The sequence below is a fragment of the Capricornis sumatraensis genome, chromosome 2 (assembly GCF_032405125.1).
Source record: "Capricornis sumatraensis isolate serow.1 chromosome 2, serow.2, whole genome shotgun sequence".
NCBI lineage: Eukaryota > Metazoa > Chordata > Mammalia > Artiodactyla > Bovidae > Capricornis > Capricornis sumatraensis.
The window spans coordinates 99,114,201-99,126,365 of NC_091070.1; the positions used below are offsets into that span (position 1 = coordinate 99,114,201).

Consider the following 12,165-nt stretch of genomic DNA (forward strand, 5'->3'; position numbering starts at 1 on the left):
TCCATTTGCCTGCCTCTTCTCATCCTAGCATGTTCTTGAGAACAGAACAAGAAACCCCACTCAGATAATCAGTGAACCGCAATGAACAGACCCCAGACCCAGATGACTCAGTGGAGGCTAGGAGAACTAAGGAAGAAAGAAGAGAAAAGCTATTTTAACAGGCATATAAAAAAATGAAAGGTCAAATATGGTATTTTTAAGGTAAGCATTAAGCATTATAAGCATAAGACTTTCTAGCTCAGGTTAAGATCTGTCTTAGACTTTTAAGCCAAAAGTCATATTAATGAATATACTTTCATATCTCAAAACCCTCACCTTCAAAATCTTTCCTCTTTTCATCATCCAAGAGAGCTTTTCAACCTTATAACCAAATAGAATCTACACTAACCAATTTGCTAAGTTTGTTAATAACTCTCTACCATCCAACCAGTTAGGATGATCTTGAGTTAAATCCTCCTGAACAAACGACATCCAACAGCAAAAGCTTGGTTGCCTTTATTACTCTTACTTCAACAAGCTTATGAATGAAAACCTCTACTTAGTTTATCTTATAATTGCTTGTCCAACTTATAAAACTTAGATAGGCACCTTTTTACACTGTATTTCTTTTAAATACTCTTTAACCATTTACTTTCCTAAAAAGCAATAATAACCACAAGGAGCTTAGCCTGGCTTTCTGTGACAACCCAGAGGAGTGAGATTGGGAGAGGGGGAAGCGGGGTAGAAGGGAGGCTCAAGAGGGAGAGGATTTGTGTATATTTATAACTGACTTGTGTCGTACAGCAGAAACCCACACAGCATTGTAAGGCAATTATCCTCCAATTTAAAATTTTTTTATATTTTAAAAAGCAATAATACTTATCACTATAAGACATTAGTCATTTGGCTTCTAACACATTAAATGGCTAATTCAGTCCTCCTAACAACACAAAGGGAAAGTACTCTCTATAATATAATTGTAAAAAACAGAAACCATGTAAGCCACCTATCAAGAAATCTACACACACAAACTGTGAATCCTACAACTCTGCAGACTTTTGGCAGAAGAGGGAAAAAATTCAAAGAAATTAGCAATGGAAAACATGTTTAAGTTTTTCAGTTACAAGAGAAGGCAGAGATATGATGAAATTTACAAGCAGGAAGTTTAATATGGAGTCACTGCACTCACCGTTTGGTGGTTTCTGTCACAGTAACGCAGTCCAAAATAGTCCACCTCCACAAGGTTTATGTGACGAAACACGTGTTCAAGGACAACGGACCCTTTCGTTGACTTCTGCAAAAATAATTCACAGGTTGTGTCTTTTTTTTTTTAATAAGGTGTCTTGTCTTTCTCAGTGGGACACAGCCACAGTTCTCATCTTTTATTAGCTTTGTTCACATGGAAACAATTTTATTAGCCCATAGTTCCCTCTTTAAGTTTTGCCTCCATTACAAAGAGATTTAAGTATTAAATAAATACTTCTGAAAAACAATTTTAAATTATTATTTATTATAAATTAATGAGATGCTTTTCTTATGAGACTAAAATATCAAGACAAAATTATTATTTTAATAAAGATAATAGCTTATATGAAGTACGTCTAATAAATTCATCAAAAAAAAATTTACTTTGGTTAAAATCCCATACTTCTCTCACTTTAAAAAGCAATTTTCACCAGGATCATTACTCTCACAACTAATGCAGAAGATATATAAAGTTAAAATAGCAATTTTTAATAGGCTTCCCTTGTGGCTCAGCTGGTAAAGAATCGCCTGCAATGTGGGAAACTTGGGTTAGATCCCTGGGTTGGGAAGATCCCCTGGAGAAGGGAAAGGCTAACCACTGCAGTATTCTGGCCTGGAGAATTCCAGGGACTATACAGTCCATGGGGTCGGAAAGAGTCAGACACAACTGAGCGACTTTCACACACACAGAGCCAAAGCTTTTTGAAATTTTTATCTCATTTTGCTTAATAAGGTTTTATGTTTTATTTTTTAATTGAAATATAGTTGGCATACAATATGACATTAGTTTCCAGTATACTATATGATTTGACATTTGCATACATTATGAAATGATCACCATGATAAGTTTAGTAACCAACTAGTCCCACACACAGTTACAACATTATTGACCATATTCCTTATGCTGAATATCTCTGTGATTATTTATTTTAATTGGAGGAAAATTACTTATTGCGATTATTTTGCCACATATCAACATGAATTGGCCACAGGTATACATGTGTTTCTCCCATCCTGAACCCCCCTCCCACCTCTCTCCACTCTATCCCTCTGGGTTGGCCCAGAGCACCAGCTTTGGGTTCCCTGCTTCATGCATCGAACTTGCACTGGTCATCTATTTCACATAAGGTAATGTACATGTTTCAATGCTATTCTCCCAAATCATCCCACCCTCGCCTTCTCCCACTGAGTCCAAAAGTCTGTTCTTTACATCTGTGTCTCCTTTTGCTGTCCTGCATGTAGGATTGTTGGTACTATCTTCCTAAATTACATATATATATGTATACACATTAATATACTCTGTGATTATTTATTACATAACTGGAGGTCTATATCTCTTAATTCCTTCACCAATTTCACCCTCTCCCTTCTGGCAACCATCCATTTGTTCTCTGCACTACAAGTCTATCTTCCTTTTGTCTTAGTTCATTCTGTTTTTAGATTCTACAGGCATTTGTCTTTCCCTGTCTGACTCATTGCTTTTAGCACAATATCCTTTAGATCCATCTATGCTGTCACAAATAGTATGGCTTCTTTTTTTAATGGCTGCCTAGCATTCCACTGTGTATAGATGCACAACACATCTTTATCCACTCATGTATCAATTAACACTTAGGCTGCTTCTACATCATGGCTACTGTAATAATGTTGCAATGAACACTGGAGTCCGTATAGCTTTTCAAATCAGTGTTTTTTATTTCTTCATGTAAATACCCAGAAGTGAAATTGACGGATCATATGGCAGTTCTATATTTAACTTTTTTAGAAACCCTCATACTATTGTCCATAGTGGCTGCATCAATTTACACTCCCACCAGCAATGTAGAAAGGTCCCCTTTTCTCCACAGACTCATAAACACTTATTATTTGTTGCCTTTTTGATGGTACCCATTCTGACAAGTGTAAGGTGGAATCTCACTGTGGTTTTGATCTGCATTTCCCTGATCCTCAGTGATACAGAGCTAGTGATATAGAGCATCTCCTCACGTGTCTGTTGGCCATTAGCATGTCTTCTTTGGTAAAAGATCTATTCAGGTGTTCTGCCTATTTTTAAATTGGGATGTTTGTGTGTTTTTGACATCAAGTTGTATGAGTTTTTCTGTGCACCTTGGATATTAACCCTTATTGGATATATGGGCTGCAAATAACCTTCCCTCATTCAGTAAGCTTTTTATTCTGTTGATATTAATAATTTCCTTTCCGTGAAAAACTTTTTAGTTTGATACAGTCCCATTTGTTTATTTTTGCTTTTGTTTCCCTTACCTGAGAAGATATTTCCAAAAAGTATTTCTCAGACCAATGTTGAAAGGCACCTTGTCTATGTTTTAAGAGTTTTATGGTTGCAGGTCTTATATTTTTCATCTTTAATCAATTTTGAGTTTATTTTTGTATATGCTGGGAGAAAGTAGTCCAATTTGATTCTTTTCCATGTAGCTGTCCAGTTTAACAAAGATTATTGAAGAGGCTGTCTTTCCCCCGTTTTGTATTTTCTTGCCTCCTTTGTCATAGATTAATTGTCCATAGCTCAGGTTCATTTCTAGGTTTTCTATTCAGGTTCATCGATCCACATGTCTGTTTTGTGCCGGTACCATATTGTTTTGATTACTGTAGCTCTGTAGTGTAGTTTGAAATGAGGGAATGTGATTCCTCCAGTTTATTTCAAATGACTCCCTTTGTTCTGGGATTCAAAGTGTATCAGGTATTGCAGTCACTCTTTAAGAGTGGAGTCTTTGTTTTCTACAGCGCTTTAGCTCTCCTGTCTTCAAAACCAGATATTCTGGGGGCTTGTCTTCCCAATGCAAAACTGTGGGCTGGGGAGCTCAAAGTGGGGGCTGCACTTTAGGGAAAAATTCGGCAGTGGTGATTATCCTCCTGTTTGGGGGTCACCTTCCCAAGGGGTGTGGGTGTTAATTATACTGAAGCTTTGTCTCTCCCACCGTCTCATTGTGGTTCCTTCTTTACATCTTTACTTGCGGAAAATCTTTTTTGAAACTCTTCAGGTCATTCCCATAGATGGCTGCTCTGTAAATAGGTGGAATTTTCACGTACCCATGGAAGAGGTGAGCTCAGGGTCCTCCTACTCTACCATCTTGGCCACTACCACCAAGGCTTTCATTTTCAATCCTTACCTAACAAACCTACAATTAAAACCACCAAAGTCAATGTTCTGAAAATGTCTTTGTCTAGATATTAGACTTTATCTCTTTCATATAAACACAGACATAAGGAAAATATTTCCCTTGTCTGGTAAATGCTAATACCTATCTAAAACATCTAATCTCTCCCCTTCTCGCTACGTATTCTTTAAAGACTATCATCTAACATATTAAATATTATCCACACATAACCATTTAATCAGAAAACATTACTCCATATACACATTAATCTCAAAAAGAACCTATTTTGATGGTATACCTACAGATAGATTTTTTTCTTCCTTTTTTCTTATCAGTGACAGGAACAAGAAATTCCCAAGACATTACACATTATGAGGCAGGGCTTTGTTCAGTTGCACTTTCTTCAGAGAATTACCATTTCATACATACTCATGTAAGATGAGAACACTGCATTGTTTTGAGAAAATAGATTGTAATATAAGGGAAATGTTTTTGATTAAATATAAAATGGGTGATAAGAGGTGATAAAATCACACACTGGGAGAAGACAGTGCTTGTTACAAATCCCATAAATTACTTTGGTTAAACTTAACTGGTCTTTTGTTCAAAATCCCTTAGATAATCTATAAACAAAAAGCCTTGCTATGAAGTATCTTCAGGTTGTTAGACATTTTCTGCTATAATAACAATGCCACAACCCAAAAATGTCTCTTTGTGCTCATGTACCTATGTCTTTAACTACAGTAAAAATCTCCTAGTGAAACTACTCTTTCAAAGGATAGGCCTACTTAAATAATGGGCACTGCCAAAAAGACCATTACAATTCATGCAAGGAGAGTACATGTCTCAATACCCTTGCCAACATTTGGACTGAGCAAAATTTTTCCAATCTGACTGAGCAAGAAAGACGGAAGGACCAATTATTTTAATTTGTGTTTTCCGGACACTAATAAGTTCAGTTCAGTTCAGTTGCTCAGTCGTGTCTGACTCTTCACGACCCCATGGACTGCAGTATGCCAGGATTCCCTGCCCATCACCAACTCCCGGAGCTTGCTCAAACTCATGTCAATCAAGTCGGTGATGCCATTCAACCACCTCATCCTGTTAACCCCTTCTTCTCCTGCCTTCAATCTTTCGCAGCACTGTGGTCTTTTCCAATGCTTCTTAGCACTTTGGTTAGTTATTCTCTAAACTGAAGTTTATAAGCAAAGTCCCTCAAATACTTCTAATACCTGTACAATTTTACTTAGTTTATTTAGTTCTTCACTCCATCTGGAAACTATTTCTGTGCTTGGAATGAGGATCTAATTTTGTTTCCAAATGGATAGACAACTAAACCACTATTTACCTAGAAGGCCATCATTTCCCTTTGGACTGAAGCAAATTTATCATCTACTAAACAAATCCTCGTTCTATGCCATGGATTACTCCTAGACTAATCCTTCAAGATTTTATTAACTTTAGTTTAATACAGTCTGTTGATCTCTATCATTCTCTTTCAGATTTGTCTCTGCCAATTCTGAGACATTTCACTTTACTACAGGAAGTTTAGAATCAGCTTGCCAATTTAATAAAAAATTCTGTTAAGAATCTGACTGAAATTAAACTGAATTGACAGACTAGATAACTTGGGAGGTAATGATATGACATTTACAAAGTGAAACCTATATGATTTTCTTTTATATCCACCAAGGAAATTTTACACTTTTTTCATGTAAGTCTTACAAAATTCAACTTGGGCTCTGTGGTAGGTAGAAGTTATAAAATGTGCTCCCCTCCCCCGCAAAAAAAAGTCCTGCTCTAATCCCTGGAACCAGTAAGTATGATCAAATATAAACCTTCTTATTGTCTTATGTGTTTCAATTTTTACATTAAAATGGGAAGATTATTGGATTATGTTAGACGTAATCACTTGGGCCCTTATAAGCCAAGCACATTCTACAGCAAAAGAGGAAATCAGAAGGGAAATCAGAGATGTTTAAAGCATGAGAACAACTCCATAGGTCCTTGCCACTTGAAAGATGGAGGGGGCCATGTTAAACAGCCTCAAGAAGCTGAGAGTAAGCCCCAGTTGACAGCCAGGAAGGAAATGGGAACCTGAGGCCTATAACCACAAGAACTGGATTTTACTAAGTCCTTGAAAAACTCGGAAAGTCTGTTCTTCCCCAGATCCTTCAGATAAGAGGCCAGCACCTTGATTCAGTCTTATGAGCCTGAGCAGAGAATTGATTCACACCATCCTGGACTTTAGACCTTCAGAATGGTAAGAAAACCAATAGAACTATGTTTAAACCACTAATTAGTGGTAATTTGTTATGCAGCAATAGAACACTAACACAGGCTTAATGTTAGCTATTTTATAGTTGCTATATTATACTTGCTGACTGGCTATTGTTACTCTCTTGGTAAGCAACTGATTTTCTCCACTGCAGGCTCTGTAGACATCACCTGACAGTAAGTGAGGTCTTCTCCGCATCCTAGTATCACAGCCACTAAACCTGGAGGTTATTACACCCTCCTTCCATGATCCGCCTGCCCATGTGCTGGGCTACAGTATTCACTCTCAATTGTTTTCTACACTTGCCTTTTGCCTCAGTAATTTTTTTCAACCACCTCTGGTTAACTGCGATCAGCTTATTCTCCAGGAGGCTATGGAAAATGCACATGCCTCTTTCCTATTGAAAACAGTTTCAGAAGGCTGCCATTCAAGCCAGTGCTCCACTGTGATCTAACCTCTTCTCTGGGCCTGTTCTTCTATCCAGGTACAGACAGGAACAGGTAGAACCAAAGAACTCCACTTAATTCTTCCATCCCAAGCAGGTAAAGAAGTGCTTTGTGAACAAAAGAGGAATGATTGATGCTTAAAATTACATCAGTGAAATGGGGCAGATCTTTTAAAATATACATATAAATTAAGGCTGCCTTTATATAAAAACATTTTATGCTTCTATTTCTACAAGAAATGTTAGCCTTTTCACATATATCCTCTCACATACAGCCTTTTTATGCTACTCAAAAAGCATAAAAAAGATTAAATGCCCTACTAATGAAGAAAATACACAAAGACAAGCTTGGAAAAACAGCTTAGAAGTTTGGAAAGTATATGAAGATTGCAAAAATTTCACACAGGAATCACTGTTTCCAAAACTATCATTCCCAAAATACCAGAATGTAAGTCTGTAAATCCTCTGTGACAGTTTTGCATTTATATAGAATCTGATACTGAAAATACTTTACAAATATTATCCTTTAGCATATGTTATCCTCTACAGAGAAACCACAAGGAAAGCATGCAGTGTTAGGCAACGAATCCAGAGCTGACCAAAGGAAAAGCATGATGTTTCATGATTCCCTCTACAGCTTTCTGTACACTGCAGGTGTGTCTGCACATCCACCTGGGGAAGAGCCAGGTGGACCTCAGAAATACATTTCTGTCACTTCTTCAAGCAAACATGTACATGAAAAACTTTCAACTTCTCATCTATCATACTGCAATACGACAAGACTCAGAAAACTTGGACGCCAGCATTACATTAGCTACTGGGGTGGGGTGACACCACCAGCTTACATATCTGCCCATCCGGCACCAGCTGAGCCCCTCCAGTTCCCCGCCCCGTCATCTGTATTCCACAGCAATGTCTTCTGCTTTTACACTTATGGATAATTTCATTCTTCACATATGGGTCCTTCACAGAGATTGCCTGTGGGCTATATGTTGCAATTCACATTGAAAGTCTTCAAGTTCCAACACAGCCATTCTTGAATAAAGAAATTAAGAACTGATACAGAACTGATGAGAGCCCAAGAATAAACTAGAAATACCCTGGGCAAAGAACAGGCCAGTTCAGGATTTATTACTAAAAAAGGACAAGTAAGTATCATCAAGGATATTATGAAAGGATAATATCATTCATTTAAACATTTATTGAGGACCTACTACATGCCAGCAAGTGATTAACACTGATAAGACGGAAAAAGTACACTAATAAGAATGCCAGGGGAAAGTCAGACACACCTGGACCATAATACTAAGCACATCTCTATGGAGGAAGCAGGTGACTGGCTTCTCAGAACCACAGAGAAGCCAGGGGGTTATGGAGCAATAAGAAACTTCCAGAAAGTGAGACAGGGAAGGACTTGGTTTTCATCAGAAGTTTTTTTGTACATATGTCTGATAATTATGCACGTCTTACTTTTATAAAAAATTTTTAAAGAAAAATAAATCTAGTAGAAACTAGTCGTTTTGTAGATTTGGTTCACATGCCATGAGCTATTAAGTACAGAAATGTAGAGAGAAGAGAGAGCACTATGATGGTGAGTTGTCAACATGCTGACCACATATACACCAACAATTTATGGTCCCACCTGCCAAAACAGTGACTACAAGACTTTTTCATTTTAATTTTCCCCGAGCTCTCTGAGCAGGCAAACCTAACTATTCTAGGCCATCATATACGAGTATGGAGGTCATGTGCCCCTGTACTTGAACCGCTGGAGACGTATCTTCCAAGGGAGACAGTTCATTTCATCTGAAGTTTAATATAAACTTATTTTTTAACTTTAATTCCTTCAGCACTTAGCAAAGGAAACTCATAAATGTGATTGTATTTAGCACCCTTCCAGTTCTTTCTGAACATTTCTAGAAGAATCTCTGCCAAAATGAGAAAATCAACAGAGATGCCACAAAATAAGATCCAGTGACAACTAAAGTGCTTGGCAACATGCCCAAGGACTTTCTGAATAATGAATAAATTAAAATATTGTCATTGATAAAGAACATCAACTAATGAGACTTTCGAGAGAATGAGTTGAGTGCCAACACAAATAACAGAAAAGGAAATTTCACGAGGTCTCCCCGCATCTTGGCTTGTCTGCACTGTTCCCTTTTTGTCGAATATCTTCTCTCCTTTCTGTCCTCTTCAAAACTCCACTTATCCTTCAGAACTCAGCACAAATACCACTTTCTCCATAAGGCCTGTCTCTATCCCCTCAACCTCCTTATGACCTCAGCCATCCTGGACCTACAAAGTGTCTTGTTTTTGTCCATCTCTGAGACTTACGCTATTCTGCCTTTATTAAAGCAATCTGATATTTCTCTTAACTTTGCCACCGATATTTAGAAATTCTGAAGGCAGGTACCGAGCATTATACACCTCTTCCTTTGCATGCCAGTCCAATAATCCACACACAGTAGGAACTCCATAAAAGGCTACTGAATAAATACTAAGGGCCAGCAAACAAGGAAGGGAAAGAGGCGCTGTTGGAAATACGGTGGCCTATGAAAACGTCGCTTCCTATTTCTCGTGAAGATTTCCACTTTGCCTGCCCCATCAGACTTGCAAGCGTGAAGGAAGGTGGGCGGGTTCAGGTGTCCTGCTGACCTCAGTGCTACTTAGTTTACTTTTAATTTCAAAAATATACATTTGTTTCAGTGTTAATACAATTTCAAAAGGCTTAATAGGCTCTGAATTTGGTGTAAGTACTTTATATTTGAAATTTATGACACAAACAAATTAGAGGCTTGATACTCAACTTTAATGTATAAAATGTAAAGATACACAGTTTTCTTTATGTCATAAAATAAATCGGACAAGAATTGTGTTTCCTATCATCAGGAAAACAAAAATTATCAATATGAAGCAATTAAGAAGAAAATAAAGAAGTAAAGGAAGCTTCTGGCCTTTTATAACTCCATTCAGAAAACTTCATTTAATTGTCAGAATTGATTAACTTACCTTTCAAGTGACAGTAAATAAATGCCTGTGACATATTTCTGGATGGCAAATTATATGCCACTAAAATCTCAGCAAATAGAGAGAGATTACTTTCATTACTGACATTTTAACAATATTCTGGAAAGAACAAAGCTACAGGAGGCTTATGATCACAGAGAAAGACTCCTAGGCAGGACGAGTTTATTTGAAAATACCATCAGTGAGACTTTCAACCAGAACAAAGGATTCTTCAAGTGAGTAACAACACCTTTGCAGATTCACATGACATTGCAAACCAGAAAGGCAAGTTTTTCCCAGCTGCACAGAATGATAACTATTACATTCTAGACAAACAGCTTACTCCCTCACAAAGGGGAAATGAAGCCTTCAAAAAATTATTTAATCTCAGGCCTATAAAAAGTCACTATATTTTCATTCAATATTTTTGACAGAACAGATTTCAGGTTCTCTGAAAAAGCAGAAATTACATTAATTTTTCTCAGCTCAGGCCCGTTAGGATAAGGTGAAGCAGGGGCATGGAAGAGACATTCCTTAGGCACCAACGGTAACTGTTTCTCAGGTCAGGTACTGTTAACCATCATATGACGGCTTTTGACTAAGAGTTACCTTCACCCTAGGTGAGGAAATTTGTAAGAAAAAAACATTTTCTTAAACCTATTAAATAGCAGAGACATTACTTTGCCAACAAAGGTCCGTCTAGTCAAGGCTATGTCTTTTCCAGTGGTCATGTATGGATGTAAGAGTTGGACTATAAAGAAAGCTGGGCAGCAAAGAATTGATGCTTTTGAACTGTGGTGTTGGAGAAGACTCGAGAGTCCCTTGGACTGCAAGGAGATCCAACCAGTCCATCCTAAAGGAGATCAGTGCTGGGTGTTCATTGGAAGGACTGATGTTGAAGCTGAAACTCCAATACTTTGGCCACCTGATGTGAAGAGCTAACTCACTGGAAAAGACCTTGATGCTGGGAAAGATTGAGGGCAAAAGGAGGAGGGGACGACAGAGGGTGAGATGGTTGGATGGCATCACTGACTCGATGGACATGGGTTTGGGTGGACTCCGGGAGGTGGTGATGGACAGGGAGGCCTGGAGTGCTGCGGTTCATGGGGTCACAAAGAGTTGGACACGACTGAGTGACTGAACTAAACTGAACTGACATTTAATCATTAAATAAAATAAAATGTGTATTTTTCAAGGTACTATGTATAATTTTCACATATAAAAGCTTGCTCACATTGATGGACTTTTCTCAGACTTTCATCTAGTGTTTCTGTCTATCATTGTGTCACAAACACCTCCAGGGTTAGTGGCTTCAAGCCACCACAATGATTTGCTCACGATGTGCCCTCTGGGCAGGGCTCAGAAGGGATAGCTAGTGTCTACTCTGTCTAATGTTGGCTGGAGAGGTCACTGTGGACTCGTGATGGCGTCATTCAAGAGTGACATCTCACCCCAGGCGACTGGAGGGGCTGGAGGGCTGGGGGGCCTTTCTCCCCTCGCTCCCAGTCTCTCCTGCTCCAGGGCCTCTCCCAGCAGGGCAGTCTGACTTTATCACATGGTGATTAGGGCCTCCAAGAGGGCGAGGAGAGACGCTGTCCAATCTCTCAAGGACCAGGCCCAGCAAGACATCACTCTTGCTACACTCTATTGGTTGAAGTCAGTCCCAGGGCAGCCCAGATGGAAAGGAGGGAAGGAGACTCTGTCTCTTGAGGAGTCATGCCATGAAGGCACAGGGAGTGACTGGAAGAATCGCTGGTACTCAACCTTATAGACAGCCTACCATATTTTACTTCCTAGTCCAAGAGTTGGACACGACTGAGCGACTTCACTTTCACTTTTCACTTTCATGCATTGGAGAAGCAAACGGCAACCCACTCCAGTGTTCTTGCCTGGAGAATCCCAGGGACGGGGAGCCTGGTGGGCTGCCTTCTATGGGGTCGCACAGAGTCGGACATGACTGAAGCAACTTAGCAGCAGCAGCAGCAGCAGTCTCTCTTTACACCTATTACATTCTTCTCTTTCCCCCCTCTGGTCAACTTGTCTTCGCTGTAATGTTTCAAATGACAGACATGTCTCATTTAACGTACTTCCTT

The 12,165-nt window shown here is 38.7% G+C and overlaps 1 protein-coding gene across 1 annotated transcript in view; it reads right to left on the bottom strand.

The window, feature by feature from the left end:
• The window catches only part of EPB41L4A (erythrocyte membrane protein band 4.1 like 4A), a 281,882-nt gene that overhangs the window by 169,667 nt on the left and 100,050 nt on the right, over window positions 1-12,165 (bottom strand). Inside the window, exon 2 of the mRNA XM_068964938.1 lies at window positions 1,169-1,273. Coding sequence (XP_068821039.1) covers window positions 1,169-1,273 — 105 coding nt within the window. The remainder of the gene's footprint in view (window positions 1-1,168; window positions 1,274-12,165) is intronic.